The 26,340-nt window shown below is 42.4% G+C and overlaps 1 protein-coding gene across 3 annotated transcripts in view; it reads left to right on the top strand.

Moving 5' to 3' along the window:
* Positions 1-26,247, top strand: part of Piezo (piezo type mechanosensitive ion channel component) — a 162,069-nt gene extending 135,822 nt beyond the window's left edge. For all 3 annotated transcript variants that reach the window (XM_077648158.1, XM_077648156.1, XM_077648157.1), the window contains 9 exons: positions 249-867; positions 4,306-4,366; positions 4,491-4,554; positions 10,844-10,991; positions 12,542-12,589; positions 12,735-13,066; positions 17,915-18,320; positions 22,292-22,893; positions 25,102-26,247. In XM_077648158.1, coding sequence (XP_077504284.1) covers positions 249-867; positions 4,306-4,366; positions 4,491-4,554; positions 10,844-10,991; positions 12,542-12,589; positions 12,735-13,066; positions 17,915-18,320; positions 22,292-22,893; positions 25,102-25,366 — 2,545 coding nt within the window. In that variant the 3' untranslated portion in view covers positions 25,367-26,247. The remainder of the gene's footprint in view (positions 1-248; positions 868-4,305; positions 4,367-4,490; positions 4,555-10,843; positions 10,992-12,541; positions 12,590-12,734; positions 13,067-17,914; positions 18,321-22,291; positions 22,894-25,101) is intronic.
* Positions 26,248-26,340: the final 93 nt, after the last annotated feature.

The following is a 26,340-nucleotide window of genomic DNA, read 5'->3' on the forward strand; positions in this document are numbered from 1 at the left end:
TTTTACGAAAATGGCAGTAGTAATGCTAGTGCATTAAAATTACTCATCTGGTTAAATAGCTAGCATGAGACTGGACACAGTGGTTCTGTGGTTTTAACCCACTGTGACAAGCTTTGTGGCTGCTCTGCTCATTAATCATGGAGAATATTTAGAATGCAATGTGCTGTGATGGTTATAAAAGGAAGCTTGAAAGTATTTTTTTTTTTTTCATAACGTAAAAATTTCTGCCTCTTCTTTCTTGTTTGCAGTGGAAGTATGGAAACTGGAGACAGCCCTGATAAGCATGATGTTCACAAGCATCGGCCATCATTAGTGCGTTTCTTGATTGCTTGCTACTATGCAATTGTGTCACGATCTGAAGTTGTGTGCTACCTAGTCATCGTTCTCAACCAAATGAAGTCAGCCAGCCTGCTTTCCTTGCCACTACCTCTGATGGCATTTCTCTGGGGCTCATTGTCAGTGCCACGGCCAACCAAGACCTTCTGGATCACAATCATCACCTACACTGAAGCCATTGTCGTCGTCAAATACCTCTTCCAGTTTGACTTCTTTGACTGGAACGACTCGGTACCTGTGAACAGACCGTTTGACCCACCACGCATCCTGGGCATTGAGAAACGCAAGGAGGATAATGACTATGCACTTTATGACCTGCTGTTGCTCTTGCTGGTCTTCTTCCACCGCTTCATGCTCAAAAGTCTTGGTCTCTGGAAGGACACAGACCGAAGTGTGAGTGTGTCTGCTATCCAGCAGCAGGAGCCAGTGTCAAATGAGGAACAGTACTACACAGCAGCCAGGCGGCCTTCCGAAGCTGCACCCGGTTTGCTCACACATGTGCCACCTGATCAGCAGCCTGGAACCAGCGGGGTAAGTCTGCTTAAGTATCCGTAATACGAAGGTGTAATAGTTGCGAACTAATGAAAATGTGCAGGGTACAGTGTGATAGAACGCTTCAGAAATATAATTGATGTGAGATGGAAGCTGATTAAACTTTTTGCAAGTGTCCAAGCATCAAAATATAAAAAATTGGCTGTGGTTTAGCTCTGGTTAACCCTGGTTGAATTGCAAAAGCTTCGTTTCCTCGGCACGTCGTCTACACAGCGTCTCATTCCGATGCTCTCAAGAACTCAAACCAGTCTCTTCCGCAGTTAAAAAGTTACTCCGGGACGTGGCACGACTTCTAGCCGCACCTTCGTTACGGCACTTCTCGAGTCATGCAGCGCATTCTTCTGGCGTCTCTTGAGCGTGTTGTCTCTTCCTTGCTTCATTCTGTTATTGCGTCTCTTTCGCTTTGTCCATAACGACTACAATAAATTGAGGCGAAGCTCATATATATACCCCCGCGAGGCGACACCTCCTCTCCCTCTACCCCAGCGGAGCACATCTGGTTCAGCGAGCGGCGACGACAGTGGCGTTGACGGTGGTGCCATCTGGTGCAGTGCGGCTGCGGCATTGCTAGGCAACGGCGACTCAAGGTCGCTCGGCGGCCACGGCATACGGCTGAAGTGCGCAACAAGCTGAAATGGCTCGCTGGCTGGCGTAGTAAAGCTCTCGCTTTAATAAAAATGAAGACCCAGGATGGTTATGAGCAAGTAATATACCAAGTGTCCCAGCTAATTTTAGCCATGGTTTAAAAATTTACCGTAGCGTAACAGGTGGAGACAACATCAGCCATGCTATTGACTACTGTATGTAGTTAGGTTATTTTTATATTTTGTCCAGATGATTTATTAAATAAATTGAAAAAATTTTCTTTTTAGCTATTTTATTTCTAGTGAAAATTTTAGTACCAAATTGTAGAGCATCACAAAAAATCTCTAATTCATAAGTTTTTATTTTGATATCTGCTATAGATTAGTTTTTGCTGCATTGGAAAGAAAGCCCGCAAAATATGAAAAAATCTCATGCGACCATGCACTCACTCACCTCGACAGCACGTGCTCAGACATGGATTTTGTAACGTAGCCATGTTCGATAGTGCCACGAAAAGTGACAGGTTGAGAACAATAAAGTGTGGGTGCTGGCAGCAAAATTGAAAGTAACACCTGCGACCTAGCCGTGTACAGTACAGAAAACAGCGTTCTTTGCATTCCGGTGCATTGCTTGCTTCTGATAATGGTGATTCTTTTCTGGCCCGACAGACCACTAGGAATGTTTACTTAGTGTTCCGGCCTGCTTTCAGCAACTGGCAACCAGGTCACCCACTGTTTTCCATGCTGAATGTGGCCAGGTAACGGGTGTTACTTTCAATTTTGCCACCAGTGCCCACTTCATTGTTTTCACCTCGTCATATTTGCGGCACCATCGAACATGGCTATATTCACAAACTCCACGTTTGAGAGTGCTACTGTCGAGGTGCGTGACTGCATGGTCATGGTGGCTTTTTTTCTTATTTTTAGGGCTTTGTTTCCAATGTGGAAGAAGTAACCTATAGCACACGTCAAAATAAAAACTGATGAATTAGACATTTTTCAGGACGCTGTACAATTTGGCACTGAAATTTTCACTGGAAACGGAGTAGCTAAAAAGTTAATTTTTTTAAATTTATTTATTACTCGGTTAAACAAAATATAAAAAAATACTAGCTTTACTGCATATAGTGGTCAACATGGTTGAAGCTGCCTTCTCATGTGGCTTGGTATATTTTTAGTCTTTGGCTAAATTTAGCTCGGACACCTGGTAGAACGAATGAGGGTTGCATTACACATTGGCTGCATGCGTACTTCATTTTCTAGAGTTGTGTTTACTTAAAGGAGTACAGACACAAAATTTTTGGGTGCGTGATTTGGTTTTTTGAATGGTGCGCAAGAAATTATTTTATGTATGTTGTGTCACCGCATGGTACTTGCCTACGCCCAGCAAAATAATTTCAGTGAATTTCTTCCCTCATGCTATCCTTGTTTTTGTCAGCAGCCAAATGGGGTTATGCCATCATCTTTTACTTCAGGTCAGCGCGAGTCATAAAAAAACTGTGGTATAATCGCTGCTTCGTCATTTTCATTCAATTCAACTCTTGCAGCAGCCTGTCCCAAGATCTAGAATGGCAGTAAATGAGCAAGCTATAATATGTCTTTTTATTCCTCACATGACCTGAAGTCAGAGTTGACGTCATAGCCGTTGTTTGGCTGTTAAAATCGAAACCGAAACAGCATCAGCGAAAAAATTCAGTTGCGGATTATTTATCGGGCATAGGCAAATTCCATGTGACTATATGTGTTTGTCTTGTTCACCACCACAAAGAATACACTAACAGAATCGGTGTCTGTCCTCCTTTAATGATGTTCGTAAAAGGGTATTCACTGTTCAGATGTGTGTTACCTGCCATGCTTATATGAAGTGCTTTAAACATGCCTTTGCTTGTGTTCTTTATGTGCGAGCACATGAGTACATTGAAAGGCTGGACTTACTGAGGCTTCATGGAAATAGATCTGGAAAATACCATATTGTTTAGCATCCATATTTCTGAACTTCTCCCACTCTGCCAAGTAAAAAGAGCTAAGGAAAGAAAGGTGGTTTTGTGGGTTGTGAGTGGCAGGGATGCTTCAGTACACCTCACACCCAGTTCGGAGGCTGTGAAACATGCAATTACTTTGCACCGTTGTGGCAGTGTTCATTGGCATGACGCAATACATGCAGGTTTCTGAATCGAGAGATTAGCAGAAGCAGAGTGGCTGACCTAAGCATGCAGCGCTTCCTCAGTGCAACAGCCGTGGACTTTGGACAAAAGCTCGTACATAATTAAAGAACCACACACAGCTGCTGAACTTGGCTGGCCACCAAGCTATTTATTTACCAGGCAAACACATTAACAGGATCATGGGTGTGCATCCAGCCTACAGCAGCAGACTTTGGGAGTGACTTTCTGTTGGTGAAAGTACACCTCCCGGGAAGGAAGAAAACCTGATGAGAGAATGAAGGAAGCCATTGAAATATCAATCAGGAGCACCCTCTCATCTTGTTTGAACATGACTTAGACGCCATTTGAGATGCAATTTTTGTGAGGAACTAGATGCAGGTCAGGCATGGCAGCACTTTCCAAGGTGAAAGCCAATTGAGATAGAGCTGGGCAGGCAGCTACTAACATGCTGTGTATGAATGAGTGCATATGAAGGCACCCTCATCCCCAGAGTCTGTAGGGGATGCTGTTATACATAAAGTTAGACAAGTTAAGTAGGTTACATAAAAATATAGAAAATGAAAAGAAGGAAAATGTTCATGTGTGGTGTCTGCAGATGATTTAAAGTCTATTGTTTTTATGTCCAGTGTTAGAAGTGTACTTACCAAGTTTGCTGTTATTGATTGCAGACCCTAGAACTGGCAGCTCTACCATTGGACGTTGGTTCGTCAGGGTCAAGGTGCTATGATGGTGAGTTGAAAACCTTGCTACCCACGCATAAGAAATGCAAGATCTTGGGTGAAGTGTTGGGATGGGTTAAAGGTGAAAAAGTGTGTGTCATTTTTCTCATTGCTGCCTTATTTTTAACTGCCAGACGTCCTTCCTGGACAGAGCGGCCTGGATGAAAGCTTTGTCCATTTGAGCAAACTATTTGATGGGTAAGTACACATTCACAGTTTACCTGTCTTGTGCATCCTTCAGTCAACAACATTGGAATTCAAATGTGACTGGTTATTTGGAGGAAAAGGCTGCCTAGTTCTAGCTTAGCAACTGAACTTTTACCATCCCCTTTGTAATCCCAAGATTACTATTGCAACTTACTTCCAATGTGGTATGGAATTTAGTGTGCAGAACATTGTTGCATGGTCTTAAACTGTATTGTGACCTCTTAAAAAGTGTCTGGTGGAAGGACAAAATTATAATTTCTGGGTTGTGTAGCTTAATAGTGTGTTTCGCTTTGACAGAGAGATTCATGAATTGGTGAGCTTTTTGCAGTGTGTGAAGTGTTTCTTACTTTTAAAATTTATATTGAGCATATTTAACCAGCATTTTTAGCGCAGCAACATTTTGACCACTTTTTAGCACATTCAAGTATTTTTGGGCCAGCTTTGTATTAATTCTTCTTATTAATTGTTTCTTCTTGTTTGCTCTTTGGGGTTGCAGTTCCTTTTACAGTCATTGTGCTGAATGTGTAGACCAGTCTGTTCTGAGGAAACAGCTTGCTGTTTGAAGTTTTTTTTATTATTGGCCACAGTGGCAGTATTTCAAGAATATTTTTTTAACACCCTGTGGTTTCCTAAGTATGGAATAATGTCATCGTCAAGCTCTGGTAATGTGGCAGTTTCTTGACACACTGCAAGATTGGGCATAGCACACTGCCAAATAAATCTTGGTGTAGATGTACGATTCACAATTAATTTTTATGTATTTGAAGTTAAACTGTCAAGGGCTAGTCGTCGGTTTTTGAGAACAATTCAAGATGGTCTAAGTTGTCATCATAGGCTCACCTTTAAGGCATCTCTGTATTTTGGTGTTTGGTCGGACCGTTGTATTGAAGCATTAGGAGGCCCTTGACAGTGATGAAAATAGTGCAAACACCTTATGGTGCCTTAGTGTATAAGAAAAAATCTGTTTACCTTTGCAGAAGCAAACAAAAAAAAAGGAAGAAATAAAGCTTGTTGCAACAGTAGAAAAGATTTTGGTGAACTGAAATGTTGTTATTAATGCGCTAGCACGAAAACCCCCAATCTCAGATTTTGCCAATGTTTGCCTGTCCGAAGTCTCTGGCAGGTGGCAACCTGCCTACCAAGTTGTGGGCAACCTGCCAGCAGGCTTTATGACCAACCATGCAAAACACTTCATGGCAAAACACTATGGCCACAAGTGCATTTCAAACCCGTGGTGGCACCAGCAGGTCAGCTTCGCTGGCCACTGCATGAGGCCACTACATCATTGCTGCAGCTGAATATCCCGCATGTTTAACTGCCAGTCTCTCACACTGTGCTTTGGATGTCATCGTCTTTATCAACTTCCATCCGTGCGCACTGTATCCAGAACACACCACTATCGCATTGCCCTCTTAAACTGAACCTCAAACCGAAACGAGTCAAAATCAAAGTGAAAGTGCACCTAATTCACATTTGGCCTAAACGCACTAAATTGTCCGTCATTTTTTTTAATATAGTTGTACTCAATTGATATGAGCTTCCGGTATGGTTGATGGGGCATTGGGCAGCATTAGAATCAATGGGTATATAGCTGAAAAAGCAGTTTTACTTGATTTGAATTAAGAGAAATATGCTTTTAAAAGCATGTTTCTTCTTGTTTAAGTTACTCTTGAGTAGTGCTTACCATGTTCCTGTTCTCCTCGTTGGTATGGCCTGCTGCTATTGAGTGTTCTATCTGGCAGCCTTGATGCCATAGGTAGCATAAGAGGGTTCTCGCACAGCTTCCACCCTCAACATTAGATGGCGTTTCACGTCACACTCTCAGCAATACAGGACGTGCTACGTCCGCCGCTATGGACGAGGGTGGTGCTAGTGAACACACTCAAGGTTCAGTTACACGCTAACATAGTAAATACCCCAGAAATCAGAAGATTGGAGAGCCATTGCGTAGCTCAGTTGGTAGAGCACTGGACGCGAAATTCGGAGGTCAAGGGTTCAGATCCCATCTTCAAAAATAATCACTTTGTTAATGTCCCATTGATGAACACCACAAATTTTAAAAAATAAATGAATATCCTCTATGCTCTTTGGTTTCGGTGACTGTTGGCTTCCATCATGTATGTCATAACAAGCCCTTCTTTTCCATTCCCTTGTCTGCTCTATGCAACATGAAGTCACCTTAATTGAAAGGTGCTCTGAAAGTTTGGTGTTTCATTGCAATAGCTATGTGAGGAAGGTTGTTCTGGAGTTGGCAGTGGTGGAAACACCAGCAACTGGAGACTGTGCAGCATCACCACCTCACATGACATTTTGTTCAGTTACAAGGGTGTGCTAGACAGCCAATTCGTCGGAGCACAGCATCTGGGGTGGTCACATTGCAAAATGGGTTGGGGTGAGGAATCTCATTGTTTACGTTTTTGGCATGGCACCCTGTGTGGTGCAGCTGGTGCCATTCGTTCTTCATGCAGTGGGGCAAAAAGTTGTGTTTTATTTAGTTCTGCTACAATAGCAGTGTGGGGTGCTGTGCATTGCCTGGCATGCTTGCGCAACATCTAAGGATTCTGAGAAATGGTTGGTGATGGCAATATGACTGTTCCTGACGCCTTTCACATGATCATAAGTGCAGAAAACTGCAGGTTGCTAGAACGAAGCAAAGTTGTCAGTTGCTTATGAAATCGTAGTTATTAAGGCACATGAACACGAAGCTGCAAATATCAGAAATATTAATATATTAATATTAATATTAATATTATTATATATCAGAAATATTAATGGAATTTCATCAGTGCAAGAATATTGGCAAGTTGTTATTTACATATATTTGAGAGTGTACTTTTGTATTGTTTAGTATGCGGTATGGACAAATTTCATGCAATAAGTGAAGGGGGGATGCAGCTTTCGAATAAAAAAATATTTGCAGAATGTCACTGCATGAGCCATTCCATTGGCTAAAATTTAAAAGCAACTCTAGGCTTCTGCTGTGTTTTGTTGTCTTGCCAGACTTTCTGCAAGTTTAGTATATCAATGACGCACATAAAAATTTTATGTCAAAACTACTGAAGGAATATGAGTGAAAATTTGTATACAGTCATTTAGTGTTTTACCCAAAGGAATGGTTGATGCTGTGATATTCTCCAAATATTTTTAATAGCCTGATTTTTTTTTCTGCACAGAATGTACAACCGTAAAGTTTCGAGACTGATTTATTTTCTTCTCTAGAAATGATTCCCCGAAAAGAAAAGTTGGTGCGTATGTGTAGCACCATCTTTTCGGGCTAACCTGAGCTATTTATGGTAATTGCTGTGGCAGCCGCTAGATGGCACTACATGTAGAAAAATACATTGTCACTTGTTGTCTGCGCATTCTACTGTGAGTGAAAGTGGAGAGATGGACATCCACCTCAAACAGCGTGTAAACATAAAATTCCATGCGAAGCTTGGCAAGACAGTCGCACAGACGTATGAGCTCCTTCGTGACACTTACGGCAATGAGACATTATTGCGAGCGTGAGTTTTCGAGTGGCACAAGAGGTTCGTTTCGAAGAGAATGTCGGTGGAAGACGACACAAGGCAGGGGCACCCTTCAACCTCACGGAATGAAAACAACGTGGCTCGGATACGGGAGATCATACAGCAAGACCGCACCGTTGCAGTCCGCATGCTGTCAGATGCTCTCGATATTAGTAAGACAACATGCCATCAAATTTTGCGTGAGAACTTGGGGAAACGAAAGCTGAATGCCAGACTTGTGCCGCACTCCCTCACACAGGACCAGAAGGACACGCGGGCATCATTGAGCGCTGATTTGTTCTCTGAGACAGAGAAGGATGCCGCATTCAACGACAGCATCACTGCTGAAGACGAAACATGGTGTTTTCAATACGATCCTCAAACAAAGAGGCAAAGCCCCGAATGGCAGTCCACAAGTTCTCCGGCGTCGAGAAAGGTGTGGCGACAGAAGACCAAAACAAAGACGATGCTGATAATTTTTTTTTTTTTTTTTGATGTCAGAGTTGTCATACACCACAGGTTCTTCCCACAAGGGTAGGCAGTGAATCAGGAGTTTTATATCCGCGTGCTCCAGCACATGCACAATGCACTGCGACGCCGTCGCCCTGACTTAAGGGCATCTGGACAATGGAGCCTTCTCCATGATAACGTAAGGCCGGACACTGCTCTCAGCGTGACAAAATTTCTCGCCAAGCACAGCATTACTGTACATCTTCATCCGCCATACTCGCCTGACCTCTCCCCAAGCGATTTTTTCCCGTTTCCTCGTGTGAAGAGAGCCCTAATAGGTCGCTGGATGGGGAGTGTGGAAGTCATTCAAGACTCCACGACAAAGGAGCTGACAGCCGTGCCAAAAGAAGCGTATTCCAACTGTTTCCAAGACCTCAAGAAGCGTTGGAAGCTGTGTATAGACTGCAAGGGAGACTATTTCGAATTGGTGCTGCACAAATGATTTCGATGTTCAACGCATTTTTTTTAATGGACTCACAGTCTCGGAACTTTACGAACAAAGGTTGTAATATCCACGCTTGCATAGTGCACTCATTATCGTCATGTCAAATTAGTGGTAGAGTGAAAAAATTTGAAACTAATTCAACAATATAGGAACATCACTGCATAAAGAATTTATCAAGGAACACAATCCAACAAACCACATGAAAATCCATGAAGCCATTTTCATACTACAGTTTCTGAAAGCACGGCAGTTGGGTCAAAAAACACTGGGAAAATAGACATTTTCAGAGATTTCAGCCAGTTTTTTGCTACCTACAGTCGCAGAAATATTTTTTAAAGTCATTTCTGGGCTTCTGGGCAGTCTTCTGGAAAAATATTTCGGAACGTGGCTAAGAAGACCTTATATGTTTTCTAAAATTCAATTTTTTTTCGAGATTTTCGGATCTGATCCCTGAGTCTCTCCTTAATTTTGCAGCTCCTTTTGGAAGTTGCACAAACTTACCTCCTGGCCATGTAGAGTCATATAAATTTTCCCTCCTTACTACTGCTCCTTGCTGTATGTTTCACGTAAATACTCTCTCAAGTTGGCCGTATTTGACCTTCACATGTTGAGCAGTCAGGCATGTAATCTTTTGCTGTTGTATTGAAAGAGTTTGAAGATTAGTTGCTTTGTGTTAAAAGCGCCCACATTACTCCCAGACTTGTTTGGGATAGCAGCAGTCGTTATCTTGTTCTTCAGAGCGAGTGCTTAGCTTGCAACAAATCAGTGATAAGAGACTATTTTGATAGAAAAACAGCACTGCGACAAGGGACAGTAGACAGAACCTGCACTGGATTAGGTGGTGAAATTCCATTAGCGAAGGGCATTATGGCATGGTTGTAGCAGAAAATGGACCATAACTCTCACAACTATTAGAAAATTGCTTCTGAACCTGCTACCATTATTTCTCAAGAGCATTTTCTCAAATGCTTTCTTTACTGTGATAGTGCAGATTCGCTTCTCTTCCACAAAAATGCTCCATCATCTCCTGCTGTTACTGCTAACAAGATCTGATAGCCTTGCTCCCCCTCCATCTTTTGTACTCCCTTAGCCCAACTCCATTCGCCTTCTTTCCTTTCCTGCCGTATGAAACAGTAAAACATAAAAGCTCAGCAACAGTCTTTTTCCTTGGCTTTCTTTGTGAAACTAAGGAGTCATTAAGGGAGTATTGTATATGGAGCTGAATGTAACCAGTTGAGCATAAAGCTAATATTGCTGGGCGCTTCAAAATTTTAGTTCCGGGTAATATTTGCTTTTGGTTTATAGTTATACACTGCACTGCTGAGAAAAAGCACAGCATAGTGGGGCGCAAGCTGGTTTTCCACCGCAACCTTATTCACAGCCTAACAGTACAAAACTTTATTTTTTCACCTTGTGTTTATAACACTTGCAACTCTTTTTATACATTATGCCTCTTTTGATGGAGTGAAAGAGCAGTCACTGACCATAGCTGAAAAAAAAATAATAATAAAGACTTTTCAGAGCCTGCACAGGTTTCCCGTTCATAATAAGTAACGTCTTTACTTTTTTCGACTATGGTCATTGACTGCTTCTTCATTCCGTCAGATCACTATGCCTGACCTGATGGATTTCTGTTGAACTCTCGACTACTTACTTCTTTTGGGTATTGTTTCTCGATGCACTGAGGTAGCCTGTGGTTCTGGTTTTCATTTCATATAGATATTGTTTTCAAATGTGGTTGGTATGGATTAAATGTATTCTTATGCAGCATTTTTGCATCATTTAATCACATCTTTCTCTCACTATTTTTCTGCAGCATATCCCGATATGTGGAACCATTTCGCAACTTCTTTGAAAATCTGCTGCACCCAGTGTACAGGGTGACTACAGATGTTTATGCCTACATGTTCTTCTGCGACTTCATCAATTTCTTCATTATGGTCTTCGGCTACTGGGCCTTTGGTGTACGTATATGTACTTCAGTCTACCATGTTGTACTTCAGTCTACCATGTTGCGTACTAAATTTCTTTTTCTTTATGCTTATAAAGCATGCTCTTGAAAGATGGAGGAAGAATAAGGTTCAAGGACCGAATTATTGTAGTTCAGAAATTTTTATAATGGAGTTTCTCTATCCGTATGAGAGCTTGAAGCAGGTGTGTCAGCATTCTCTAGTGAAAAGCCCGTAGTAATAACAGATCAGGCACCAATTCTTTGCAATGCAAAGTATGGCCAGCTGCTCAGATTTGATGACTGGCTATGGGACCGATTTTTGTGTAAGTTGAGCGCCTTTCATTTCATGCTGTATCCTCTCTTTACAGCGTGATCAGTACTAGGGACAAGGCATGAGCGGGCATTTTTAACACGGTGTATGCAGGTTTAAAGAGGCACTAAGGACAAAAAGAAGTTGACCTTTATGGATAGGGTACTGCACTCTTATCATTACCACTGTCACTTAAAATGGAGAATTTATAAGCTAGGGAAAAAAACGTGTTATTATCACCAGCCGATTTCGCAAGTAAGATGTGTGCATCTGCACCGATTTTTGGTGGACACACGGCTCCCAGAGGCTACGCTGCACCACTATTCTCTTCAAAACGGTGGCAACCCATCCTTTTCAGCAAGGACATCGCAAGTTTGAATCGACTGGCCGGAAGATTTCAAATCAATTTGCTTGGCGATAAATGGGTCTTTTGCTGCTGGACAAACATCAACATAGGCAGAAAGAGCCAGAGAATCAATTTTAGTGCGCTAGCACTTATAGTGGGCATTTTCCGCATTTATCCATTGCGTGTTTGTGGCAGGCTGCTCACCTGCCCACTGGGTGGTGGGCATCCTGCCTACCAGCAAGATGAGTTGTTGGACAAGTTGGTTTATTGTAGAGTAAAGATGGGCTGCTTAAAAGGACAATCGTGAAAAAAATTCACATTTGGCCTAACAACGCAGTTGTGCTCAGTGTCCCTTTAAGCTGTCAGATTTTATATTGCAACAGAGAACTACTGAGCTTTTAATCTTGCTATTTTTCAAATAGCTTTCTTCAGTTAGGATTTCTTCAGATGTTTTATTGTTTGTGAGGAGCGTTAGTTTGTCTAATGTTGGCTGATAGCACACCACATTTATGACGATTTCTGTACAGGGGACTTTCTTCTGGGCAGACAGTGTTGGCCTCACTTTCAGAAGTTATAACTGCTTCCTATTGAAAATATCCAGGTGTGCGCACTGTCAAGTGTTGTGCCCTGTGTGGTCATGTGACTCGGGTGGGCTTGGCCCATGTGAGCCTTTGAGTGGGCACTTTTAAAACTCCCACGTTCACGTGTTGGCCCATGAGAATATTATCCTGGCTGGCTAGGGATTGAGTGCTTTTGATTCTCTGCTCTGTGTGGTTATTTGATGCAGATGGCAGGGTCTGTGTGGAGCAGTCCTTTGTCATGATGGGGAGGGTGGTAGAGGGGAAAAATGTCTGGATGTGTTCCCTTTATTCTTTGACTAGTCCACTTATAGAAATGTTTTTTGCAGACTGGAGGATCTGAAGACGGTGTTGCCTCGTATTTTCAGAAGAATGAGGTAGGTGTTCAAATTTTTCAGGCGCCTGTGTAGTGCTTTCAACTGCGTGACAATGGCTATGTCTGAATGGGGATGCCATTAGTGATAACAGCCTGCTTAATTTTAATTGTGGACACTTTTGAGCTGATGTACATATTCCTTGCAGGTCCCTGTGCCTTTCCTTATCATGCTGCTGGCCCAGTTTGCCCTTATTGTGATTGACCGGGCGCTCTATCTGCGCAAGTATATCCTGGGGAAGCTTATCTTCCAGGTGTTCATAGTGTTTGTCATACACATATGGATGTTCTTCGTACTGCCAGGCATTTCTCAACGATCCTTTGTGGAAGAAAAGAACTTGCCTCCGAAGTTGTGGTATTTCATCAAGTGTATTTACCTGATCCTCTCAGCATATCAGATACGCTCAGGCTATCCCACTCGGATCTTGGGGAACTTCTTCTGCAAAAAGTACAACTACATAAATTACTTCCTATTCAAGGGGTGAGTACATTTCTATATATTTTTTAAAGTATTGTAGCAATGGCCTAGTTGTTTGAGCACCCGCCTTGTATGCGGGAGGTGTGGGGTTCGATCTCCAGTGCTGCTGGGTACCCATTGGTGATGCAGTTTGGTACAAGCTTCCCCTTGCCTGGTGCTTGGCTTATCTGGGGTGAAATGCTTGGGAAATGGGTCTTTGGCCCCACCTTGAATAGACGAAAACACATTGTGCCATGGTGCTCTTTGGCCGCAGAGGTCCTTGCGCCATAAAAATTTATCATCATCATAGTTTTTAAACTTATTTCTCGGCTTGCATCGGAACATTTGCAAAAACTGCTGGGCAAATAGACGAGGCTGGTATAGGCCCTTTGCTTGCACATTCTTATTGCAGCAACGAAATAAAAGAACAGGAAACCCAGTTATACGGGATCGGTGAAAAGAAGTGAGAAGTTTAGTTATGTAAACAAGACGACAGTGATCAGATAAGAGCCAGGACAGAAGAAAAACCATCAACAAAAACTAATTGTCAGTCTTTAAAAAGTAAAAACATTCGATGTAAAATAAAAATTTGTCAGCCATAGTTGCTTCAAGTGCCAGTGAGTTCCACACTTCTGTACCGCAGTACTGAATTAGGCACTCTGCTTACCATTAAGAGTGATGGGAAAATAGAAATTTAAGTCGCTTGCATTTCTAGTATTCCTGTTAGGCAGTACAAAGAGGTTAATTGAACGTGGGTAATTATTCTATATGATGTGCTGCAACAAATCGGACACCAGCAAGAAAACAAATAAACACGTGAAAACAAACGTATTAGCTCCTGCAAAGGAAGTGCAGTCGTCCACAGACCTGTCTAGAGCACCTGAACGACACACCAGACATTACACTGGCGCCATTTATTAGTGGCCTAGGGCTCGGAACTAGACCTTACCTTGCGTTCGCATTGCCATGGATCGTGCTTAGCTCCTTATGTCAAGTTATATTGATCCCACGAGGCAGCAGCGACTGTCATGAATGCTCAACACAGCGTGCTGCTCGAGCGCTATAGACAGGTGTGTCGACGACTGTACAAGCAAGGTTGATTTAACACTTTAAAGAACAGTCTTTGTGCCTAAAGAGTGAAAATAACCTGCGGAAGTATTGAGCTTCCCCTGGCTAAGGTCTTGTCATTTTGCTGTTCATGTTTTCATTGTCTTGTTCATGTTTCATTTGTTGCTGATAGCACTCTTGCTGCAATTGTAATCTCAGACATCAGAGGAAAAAGCAGTCTGCTACCTAGTAAACAAAAGTGCACGTGCACTTAACTGATATGCATTAGAGCAGGTGCTCTCAGCCAAACCCTCATGGCTTTCCAAAGGTGCTATAAGAGCCCGTGTGCCTTGGCTTCTGTCTACTTCTGCCTAACATTAACATTCATGCAAAAAAAGGGGCATGCTGACATATAGTGCCTCAAAAAATGCCCAAATTCAATTAATAATGGCTGCCCTTACAGGGAAACAATGTCATCTAAGCATTTGCAATATGATTATTTAAAAAAAAAAACCAAACCAGTTCACTTTCCCCTCCGCACCTCCTGTGGAACTGGCGCGAGCGCTAGTTGAGTTGTGTGCTAGGGGCGCTGGGGTGGTTGCTTTGAACAGATGCGACACCACCACAACCTTAGCAAAAGGGGGCCATAATGCTGTCGCACTTAAATTGGGTAAAGAAAAGATAGGGGTACGGATGCACATGGATTTATGTGCTTGGGGAACTCAAAAAGCACTTTTAGGAACACAAGGGCTCCATGGAACCATTTGAAAGCACAGACTGTTTGGCGAGTTGGTTTTGCATGATGGACATGAAGCATCACAATGGAGCCATTTGAAAACTCCTGTATTAGTGAATGTAATTATGTGCAGTTCCTTTTTCTGTAAATTATTAGTTCTATGCACGTTTCATACATAGTTGCCCATTAGACTATCAGAAGTATGTCAGATGACAATGAAAAAAGAGAAGAATAACTTTAGGTGAGGCAAGTTTACACATGCACAAATGATTGGTATGGTAGTTGGCAATTAAGGTTGATAGTTTTGCCAAGGTATTTTATGGAGCCCACCTGCTCAGTCAAAACATTATCAAGATGTACACCTACAGTCAAAAGTTTACAAAAGGCAATATTAACGAAAAAATTCTATTTCCATGTACCCTGGAATAAATACAGTAAAACCTCGTTGATACGTTTTTAAAAAAGAAAGTGCAAGGGAAAAGTGCATTATCCGGAAGAACGTATGAGCGAAACACACCCAGATTTTGAAGAAAAAACTTGAGGGGACACTTAATTTCCGATTTAAGGGTATAACATGATAGCATTAATGGGTTAATGCCCATATATGCGGAATTGATCATTCTCTACTTTACATTCGTAGATTGCTGGGAGTCGTCATACAACTCCTACCTTTAGTGGTGCAGTTAAACGATGCGCCACTACCCTGCGATGGCAGGTGCTGCCACCAAAGGGGCTTGCAAGACCCAGGCTGCTCTTCCGGAACAACCTCTCGCGACCAATCATTAATTTAACGACGACCTGCCATGGTGGGCAGTTGCTCACAATCCGGTGGGCAGGTTGTGATGAACTCAGAAGGTTATGTGACCGAGGTGGCCCACCTTCGACTAAAGCCCCTCTATGGTCGCTGGCGGGCTTTACCTGCCACCTAGGTGGCCCATCTAGGTTACTTCTCTGGGGATTTTTCGCTCACGACGACGATGACGATACCGGGTTTTCCGTTCAGCGGGACCCTTAACGCTGTCATGTAACAAGTATTATGAAGACATTTATTGAATAGCTTTTCTAATCCTTGTAGACTTTATCCGCATTTGTCCGAAATAAACTTCGCAACGTATCCAGTCCGGCAAGGGCGAAAGGAGCCTGGATTGTTTCATTGTTGCCGTTGTCATCTTCGGATGCTTTGCCCCATCACATATATTTACCATGGAGAAGCCACTCTGGCACCTGACTCGCGCTGCGCTTTCACTGTCCTTTTTACGCGCTCCAAGGCTCAATCCGCGTGCACCATCGCAGTTTCTGGATGTTTCGCCTCATTGCACGGGTGCACTGCAAAGAAGCCGCCGAGCTTCTGTTGATGTCGCATACCCCCTGGGCTGGCCCAGTCGCATGTTAGCGCACCCTCCATACGTCACTCAGAGTGTCATACGATAACAATTTGACAAAATAATGAATGTGCTTACCAGGAAATTATATTATCCCAGAACGTATTAACCAGAAGAAAAATATATATGTTGCTTGCGATTTTGATGTATGAACTGGGAAATGGTATCAGCCGGGAACATATCAATGAGGCTCTGCTGTATCTGCAGCCTTATTTAAAGTGTGCGAATTGCACAGTGCAGCTTTAAATCCCAAGCTACGTGCTTTCGATGCCTAGAAATTTAATGATTTCGGCAGAGTCGCCTTCCATAAATTTTTGACGGCAAGTGTACTTGTAACTAAATAGGGCTGATACACTTTTATTGAGATCTAAATTGAATGTACAGTGTCTTAGCTGTGCTTATTGTCAGTGTGTTACCTTTAAACTAAGCTGATATATAGGATAACTTGTTTTTCTTAGTTTCAACTTTTATTAGTGTACTGCCTGTGAAAGTTGTTGTAGCCTCATCATTATACATCAGTTTTTGAGTGTACCCAACAGAAAGGGAAGCCATTAGCATAAAGGGAGAATAGTACAGGGCTTAAAACTGATATAAGTGCTTCATCTTAGTGTCTTTAGACTTAGAAAGAGGAGTGCTAACTTCCAGTCAGTACAGAATGTTTGCAAATCAGCAGCGTGTAGTGAAACTTGAGTATGCAGTCAAGTACCACTATATGATCACACATTGATACGCATAAATGAGCTGTTGTAAAGTGCATGCATTGTGTTATGAAAGAAATGTGATATTTTTTATTGGCGTTATTGGACAGAACTGAGGCTTGGGAAGCGCCAGCGGCCGGTGACAAAAGAAGACGACGACACAGTGTGGGTGTTGTTGAAGAAGAATCCGACGACGTGCCGAACGCTAAAACCGCTAAAAACCCCGCACCCCCACCACTTGTAGTATAAGACGTCTACTGGCCTTCAACCAAGAGGTCCTTCAGCAACCAGGAACCCGGTATGGCACGACACAGGAGCGTTTTTAGCCTTCGACACGTCGTCAGCTTCTTCTTCAACAACACCCACACTGTGTCGTTGTCTTCTTTTGTCATCGGCCGCTGGCGCTTCCCAAGCCTCAGTTCTGTCCAACACCGTTTTTACTTTTTTGCCGCATTTTCCTGTTAAAAAAAAACTTGTAAAGAGTGGCGCTGTCTTCAGATCATTGAATAAAACATTGAAGCAAACATGAGATGGTGGGACACGTCAGTGCTGACAGTATGTTGCACTCGGAAGTATTGTCATGTTATTACAGAAAATTATTCAGCTGTATGCTGTGCTTTAAACAGTTTCACAAAGATAACAGTCGCATTGGGTAAGAAAAAGCTTGACAAGTCTGCAGTCACACTCATTTAGTTCTCAGTTTCTCATTTTTTGGCACAAAATTTGTTTTACTCTCAGTAGTCATTGTCCATACATTTAGATTACATGTAAAAAATTATTTGAAAAATTTTTGAGTGTCATCAATGTAATCACTGCAGAATTGAGTAGTACTTGGTCGGGGAGCTTTCTATTGTGGTAACACAAAAGTCTTCAAAAATCACCTCGCAGCCCCTTAAAGTTTAGATGCGTAAAAGTAAAGATTTAGCCTGGTTTGAGTTCATTTGAGCATTTCAGGCAATTATGCTTTGTTTTTGAATTCTAGAAATTAATTATTTTATGTTGCCTGCAGCTACATGTTGATCCCATTCCTGTATGAGCTGCGTTCACTCATGGACTGGATTTGGACGGACACAAGCATGAACCTAACCAACTGGCTCAAGATGGAAGACATATTTGCCAATGTGTTCCTGCTCAAGTGCCAGCGACGAGCTGAAGAAGAATATCCCACACCCAGGGGTTCTCGACGTTCATCACTCACCAAGTATGGGTTGGGTGGTGTGATGCTCTTTGCCATTATCCTGGTCATCTGGTTCCCACTGCTGCTTTTTTCACTGGGCAACACGGTTGGCCAGACTCTTCTTCCACATGACTGTACCGTGGAGCTGAGCCTTGGTGGCTATGAGCCAATCTTCAAGATCAGTGCACAGCAGGGGAACCTGCGGCAGCTGCCTTACGACAGCTGGGTCCGGCTGCAGGTTAGTGCTGCATATTTTGATATGGTATTCATGCCCACATTGCAGCCTTGGCTTTTTAATTTACGCTTTCTGTATGAGATGAAAAAATTATTTATACACAATAAATGCTGTTTCTCGGAACTGGCATCTGCATGTCCGTGCCACGGAGCAATATAAGGTCATAAGCATCAATATTGTGTTGTGTTACTAAGAATTCTGGAGCAGGAAAAGCCACAGTATATTTATCCACTGTAGTACAGCACTAATAATCAAAGTGCATCACACTTCCAAGCTTAACTAAATTTGCGTTAATTGCTCATTTGTGTTGAAGCTTGTGAAGATGGCAGTTTTATGGTATCAGTCTATTGAGAGTAATGAGTCTGCTCAAGCATGGGTATATGGTGTTTTATAGTACATTTTAAAGCTTTCTTTCTTTAATGAAGCTTAGCAAGTTTGCTTTAGTACTGCAAAAATTTACTACAACAGGTTAAAGGGACACTAAAGGAAAATATTAAGCCTAGCTTGATTGAGATCAATGTCCCAAGATCCCAAATCTCATTTTTGAGACCAGAGCTTTGATAACCTAGAAAGGTGCTTAAAAGTGTAACTGTAACGATTTCCTCAAGAATTTTGGTAACTGTATCTGGTCAAGTGAATTCTTCATGGGCTGTGTTTAGCCGATCGCTTTCACATGAAACACTTACTTGAGAGGGATGGGAAGCATTTTCATAATATCAGTGCAATGACTGCTGTTGCGATAAAAGAATGCAAAGCTTCATCCACTTTTCATGCCACGCAGTCAATCTTTGTGAAGCCGTCATGCTCAGCAAATTAGAAGCGCTAGCCAGGCACAAACTCCAAGTCATTAGTGCTCTTCCTAGCTGAACAGTGAGGCCAGTAATAGCATGAAAGATGATAAACTGGACTTCATAGCTAGATGGATAACTATTGGCGTTCCCTTTGTATTGGGGCAACGGCAAGTGCCACATTGTCAAATAAATTAAAGTGGCTGTTTTATCTTTTTCATACTTTTTCTCTTTTTTTACTTTGAATTCTATTCTGTTTATTTTTTTTTTTCCCCATTCAAGGCTATTTTTTATGTTCTAAGCTATTTGATTGTTGTGACTATGTATGCAATTTCTCCTTTCTGCTTTTACATCGCCAATACTGTAGTCTTCTCTTGCTCGTCTCCACTGCTGATGTGTTAATTTTGCTTTCACTATGCCTAAAACCCAAAACTACTGGAAGGCTCATCGTATATCCTATCTGATACCGCAATTACTCACATAATGAACCCACTTATTTCCCCTAAAATTTCTTAAAAACTTGGAAGGGTGTGTTCATTATGCGGAGTCAAACATACAGAAAAAATTTGACGCAGTAAAAAACGGCAGAAAGTAGGCTGGTGGAATAAATACTTCTTCCAGTACGACTCTCCTTCTAAATAATACATAATCCACTCTTTAGAATGGTTTCAGTGTTCGAGAGCATATTCAGTAACCTTTATCTTAAATCCGCACATATAGCTCGCAAGCAGGCTGTCCAAAAAGAGCACAACTAGAGTTCACTCCAGTACAGCTCACACCATTCAGCGCAAATCTTAACCGTAAAAAGTTGCTACAATCCTGGCAGGTCAAAGAGAGAAACCCTCTGTCACCAGGTGTGGTTTCTATTGGCTCTCGGATTCTTCATGAAATATTCTTATTGGTTATTCGTCCTGTGGGGTATGATGAAGAAGTCTTGACATTCGACTGATGGAGTAGCTGTTTCTGTGTTCAAAAAAATGCGCCTGCTGGCATTCACTATAATCATGAGCAGAGTGTGTAACAAAAGGATAGAGAGCATTTAATAAAGGATGGGGTGCAGGAAAAATAAATCTTACTATCTGGCTGCCAGAGTAAGGGGTGCATTCGTTATACAAGCGTGTTCATTGCGAGAGTAAACGCGGCATCTAAATGTACAGCTTTACAGTCTACCAGAACAGGTTTAATGCTTTCTGCACTGCTTCTGCATGCTACATAAATATATCTCCTTGTTCATACTTACTTCTATATTTATTTATTATTTATTGATGCCTCAAATGCCCCTGTTGGGGTATTACATGAGGGGTGGGTCGTTACGGCATGTTGATAATTTTTTCAGTGAACACCTTGAATAATAATGGGCAGGTATGACACATTACAGATCACAAACATGGCTTCTAAAGGACAGTTGAGGTTAATAACACTGCAATGAAGGCTGTAATCAGTAGCTGTTAGTACTCCACCGCCATGTCTGTTTTTGCGGTCATGCCGGAAAACATTGAAACGAGGGAGAAATGAAAGAACCTCAGAGTCTTGGATGGATGAATTCAACCATGTTTCAGTTAGTACAAGTACCTTGCTTTCTGTTGTGTCGATGAGGCTGCGAAGTTTGTCACGCTTGAGTAGCGTACTTTTGATGTTAGTGTACAGAAATGAAATGTGATTATTGTTCGGAATCGTGACAGGGGTATGCTCCAGCTATGGTTCTCGCGTGGTTCTCACATATTGCCTCGTTTTAAAGCAACCTGAACTAGCCTCAAATAAAAGGGTACTACCTCTTGAATCATCATACAGCGTTTCCTTCAGAATCATCATACAGCGTTTCCTTCAGGACTCTGCTCTTTTCAGCTCTTTATTCATGCAGTGATTCTTTTGTTCCCATTTTTTGTCTCCACTTAGCTATATCGGTTTTGCGGACTTTCTTTTGAAGTTTGTGATAACTTCTTTTTCCCCGTTGTTGCCTGCATAGCCTCTTGTAAGCTTTTAGTCCTTTTCTTCCATCAAGTGTCCACATTTTTTACTGTACAAATACCTGAAGACTTTGGCTGCCCGCCTGTGCTCATCCATTTTTCAGCCGCAGCAGTGGCTCGGTGGCTATGGTGCTTGGCTGCTGCCCCGAAAGATGCGGGTTTGATCCCGGCCGCGGTGGTCGCATTTTTATGGAGGCCAAATGCTAGAGCCCCGTGTACTGTGTGATGTCAGTGCATGTTAAAGAACCCCAGGTGGTCGAAATTATCCATAGCCCTCCACTAACTGCGTCCCTTATAGCCTGAGTTGCTTTGGAAGGTTAAAATGCCTTTTTTCCATATTTCCAAATTTTCACATTCCACCAACTTTGAGGCTTCTTGCTGCCTTTTTGGAAGTTCTTTTGCTCCACCTTTACCATTTCTTTCTTGATTAAACCAGTTAGTTCTTCATATGTCCAGCCTTGTGGATTGTGCTACTTTTTTCTCCACTGGTTCCACGATGTCTGCCTCTTGTTTGCTGGTCACAAGGTTTTTTTTCTCCTCATCCTGGCCAAACTCTGTCATTCTGTCTGTGTTGCCCCAGTAGAGGTAATCCGTTTATGGTCACTCCGTAAGCTGTACAAATTCTCTTCATTTATTTTGATTTTCTTTAATTTTTCATAAATATCTTCAGTGACAGTGCAGTAGTCAGTGCTTGACTGTGGTTTCTCAATTCCCACATTATTTGCCCCTCACATTTGCCTTCTCTGTTAACTATAATGAGGTCATGTTTTTCATGCAGGTCTAATAACAGTGTGCCATTGTAGTCTAGCCATTGTAGTCTGTGTGCCCATTTATTGGCAAGAAAGTGTGATGGCGACATCTAGTTATAAATATTGGAGCCTAGGCCTCTGTGATAGGTGGAAAAAACTGTGTTGTTTTCAGTTGTTTTCTTTGATTACTTGAGAGATTCATCATTTTGTGCGATTGATGACGTCGCAAAAACAATGCTGTAACACGTTTTTTTTTTTTTTAAGGGGAGAGGCGGAGGCTTCATTTGCGATTTTTTGAGCTGTTTCGCACAGAATAGGTGGCAGTTATCCCGAAGATCAATCTATCAGCCTAACATAATTTCGGGCTCCCACCTTCCTCTAATGACCCTTAAGGCTTCTGCTCTGTCATTACTGCCTTATTTAGGTTCACTTTGCAGCTAGTATTCTGATGGTTGTATGCTTTAATCCAGGCGGAGTACAAGTCCAATGCAGCAGCCCAGGCCTTCTTGGCTAATTATGATGCAGCTGATGTCGCCGTGGTAACCTTGAACGGCAACTCAACTGCAATCTGGACAGTGAGCCCTCCGAGTCAGGAAGCCCTCATAGCAGAATTGCGCCGCTCAGCTGTGCCTCTACGTCTCAGTTGGGCCTTCTCTCGCACAGTGGATAACACCAATGCCGAGAAGGTAGTGAGCAACGAGCGCACTGTGCAACTTTCAGATGAGCATGTGCGGCAGAGCCTGGCAGACATGCTTCGTGGAACACCCAACAATGTCACAGTGCCACCAATCCTGCCACGCTTCCTGCTGGTGCCACGCAAGGGCAAGTCAGATGTGATTCGGGCCCTGGACACGCCTGGCATGGGACCATACCGCAACTTGACTCTGCGACTGCGCACAGGAGCTTTCAACAACCTGAGTGCTCGCAGCGAGTGGTGGGAAGTACAGGAGTTCTGCACGGAGTCGTATCCGTACCCATTCCTACGCGAGGAAGGCTCATGCACTGACCTAAGTCTGGTTGTCTTCAATGACAAGGTCTTCCCACAAGCACTCTCTCAACTCACTGGATATGGGTACAGTTTCTTTTGTTCTCTGTGTTTTTATGGTGAAAAAACATAAATAGTAGCAGGCAACGTAATTGAAAACGTAGTGTTTTGGCTGCTATTTGATTATACCAAAAAGTTTGCAAAAGCACTAATGTACCATCACCTATGCTGGTGTTGGTATTACTAGTAATGTGCCCATGCAGTTTCACAGACTACAGTGCAGTTTGCAATCACGTAAAAAATATCTCCTGCACTTGCAAAAGCAGGAAAAGGAAATATTGAGGGATAGATAAATTGTGCATTTAAGCAGTGCTCAAGGTATGCCTTAAGGTGATTTACTTTTGAAGGCCTACTGGAGAACATATCTATCCAGAATTTAGAGCTATTTCTGTGGTGCTCTGAAAGAGTGAGGACAAAAATTTTTGAGGCTGTAGGAGCTGTAACGTTTAACTTTTCTTGCTTTCAAGCACTGTGATCCCACCAAGGAAAATTGATTTTATTTCATTTATTTATATTGTACCTTGCCAATGCATTACAGCAGGCTGCCACAGTAGCTCAGTGGTTATGGTGGTTGGCTGCTGACCCGAAAGACACGGATTCCAGCCATGGTGGTCCCATTTCAATGGAGATGAAATGCTAGAGGCCCGTGTGCTATGCGATGTTAGTGCACGGTAAAGAACCCCAGGTGGTCTAAATTAAAGCCCGCCACTACAGTGTCTTTTATATCCTGAGTTGGTTTGGGGACGTTAAACCCATAATCCAGCCAACCAGCATTACAGCAAGGGAGCGGGCTTCAATGTGCAGTAGAGAAATAGATGTCATATGATTAAGCAGTTCAAACAGTCCTTGTAGAAAAAGAAAGCAATGACCAGACTATATTTTCAAGGGGCCAAGTGTGCAGAATGCAGCCAGCTCAACCTCCCTGACTTTACAAAATACATTAAAAGGGCATCATTCTGAGATGCAAAATAGTTATGGCGTGTCTCTGTGACCATGTGCAGAGTTTAGATAACACATTACCTGCTTGCATTTAGTGTTGGCAGTGCATAATCAAAGAGAAATGAAGGTTGGGCAGATACCAATTTTTAGGAGTTTCATATCTGGTGTGGCAGCTGCAATAGGGCATGAAGCATGTGCGTAGGCAGTAGTAGCAACCTCTCTTTTTGTGCAACAATTGCCAAGTATTGCTTGCTTTTAGATGACAATCATGAGTCTGCCGATATAAGCCTTACTAGTACAGCACACGCACAACATATATGCCAAATGCATTAAGTATATATAGCTGTGTGAAAGCGGGGCGGCAGCCAAGTGTGTAATTTAATGGGTTGTTGTACAACATGAGTACACTGTGTCATCACTGAATTTCTTCAGCTCTCCATTAAGATGTGGCAGAATACAAGAAAGCATGTCATGTGACCCTTTTTCACCCATACAGTAGCTTAGTCACAAAATTCTCTCGAGGTCGTATAATCAACTCTTTCTTCTGTGATGGTTCTTCTTGAAGCCTTATTTTCAGTGGTGTGCCACAGCCGCCTTTCTATAGCCAATTCGTATGCATTACAGAAAGCAGATGCAAAATGTAAGAAAAATTCCATCAGTAAAGCTTTACTTCTAAATACCGCCAGGACCTCAAGAGAACAGGTTCTGCAGGTTCTAGTGTTCGTTCTAGTGTTTGTCTCTGTCTGTAACAAATCATCATTAAAGATATTGGACAGTTCATTGCAAATGTACAGTCAGGTCTGATATGGCCTGTGGCACACTGGTGCTAGCCATGCTGCAATATGCACTTGTCAGATTATGCACCATGGAGCAGAGCACCAGACATCCAAAGACACTGCAGGGAACCTTTCTCTTTCAGTTATAGCTAAATGCAATAATTCTGAGCACCACAGAGCTTGCAGTATTTTGTAAGTGGGTTCCTCCTGTATATCCTCTATCAAAGATATACCTTTTGTCAAAAGTTTAGAGCCCAGGAAGTTTGCTTCCGAGCCACACCTTGTGGCTCACAATGCATCCTCAGCATTCCAAATCTGCTGAAGGTGAAAATATTTTTGTTCCTGCCCCCTCCAATGGGTAGGACTTTCGGGAATGCCACAGAAGCCCCACTGCACGACTTAAAAGCAAACCCACTGGGCTCTAAACTTTTGACAAAGCCTGTACATTGAGCACAGCTGTACATTTTTGTACCCATGTGAAGTATTGTCGTTCCTCAAGATCTTTTTTTTTTTTTTTCAGAATTGCAGGGCTGTACACTACCTTTGTGCTCGTCGTGTCTCGTCTGATTCGAGGCTTCATGGCTGGCAGTGCATTCAGCATCATGTTTGATGACATGCCCAATGTGGATCGTGTGCTTCAGCTTTGCCTTGATATCTATCTTGTGCGGGAAAGCCGTGAATTAAGCCTTGAAGAAGACCTCTTCGCCAAATTGATATTCCTGTATCGTTCTCCAGAGACGTTAATCAAATGGACACGTCCTGCGGATCAGCAACCACTGGCCTAATTATGTGCATTTCAGCGGATATTGTTGTGGTTTATTAATTATGTTGTGGCATTGTAAGGCTGCTGCCATATTATGGCATTCATGACTGTGGCAACCAACTTAATGCACCAAATGTGCTTGCCACGCCCACCCACCCATCTACTTTTTAAAGATGTGCCTGCCTACAGCATAGGCTTTGCAATACTTACCCAGTCTTTCTCATTGGATTCTGACTATGCAAAATATAGTGTACTATTATGGCATGCAACGTTGTTTTGTATGAGATGAAAGCCTTGTCATTTATAGGCGGGTGCCCTAATTATAGGCACGTGTCCTGAGTCTTTCAGATCGTGGTGGTGTGCCGTTTTGTACCATCTGTAATATATTTTTGTACTGTGATGCGTAGAACATGATGTACATCGCACTCGAATAACTAGTCTTGTTCATGTGTGCCTGATATTGTGTTTGAGCTATTTTTGTTTCTTGAAATAGTTAATGTAACGAGTTTGCGTAGTTCAGGCCTGTTCCTAATGATGATGAGCTCGGATGTGAAATTTCGAGCATTTTTATTAGCTATATATATATACATATATTATTGAAGCGTTGTCATGTGAGAGGGGGTGGGGGGGCTGCATGAATTGAATACCGAGATGTTTCTGAGGTTGACTTTGTTCATATGTGATAAAATGAAATTAAATGTTATTCCTAATTTTAAGCAGCCTGCAATTAAAGAGCAGTTTTTTTTTTTAAGTTTGGTACTCCCATTGCTCGTGTCAATGGTACTCCCATTGCTCGTGTCAAATTGTATTTACAAAGCGAAGCCTGTTAAACTGTAACTCCCTCTATTTCAAAAATAAAAAGGCACATTACCATTTGTTTTAAAGAAGTAAAAAATCTGACCTCATCTTTTGAGAAGACTGGTCTCAACTCATTTACATGATTTGGCATCCATTGGTGCTTGTCTTCATTACCCAGAACGAACAGCCGCCGTGGTG

The sequence above is a fragment of the Amblyomma americanum genome, chromosome 1 (assembly GCF_052857255.1).
Source record: "Amblyomma americanum isolate KBUSLIRL-KWMA chromosome 1, ASM5285725v1, whole genome shotgun sequence".
Classification (NCBI taxonomy): Eukaryota; Metazoa; Arthropoda; class Arachnida; order Ixodida; family Ixodidae; genus Amblyomma; species Amblyomma americanum.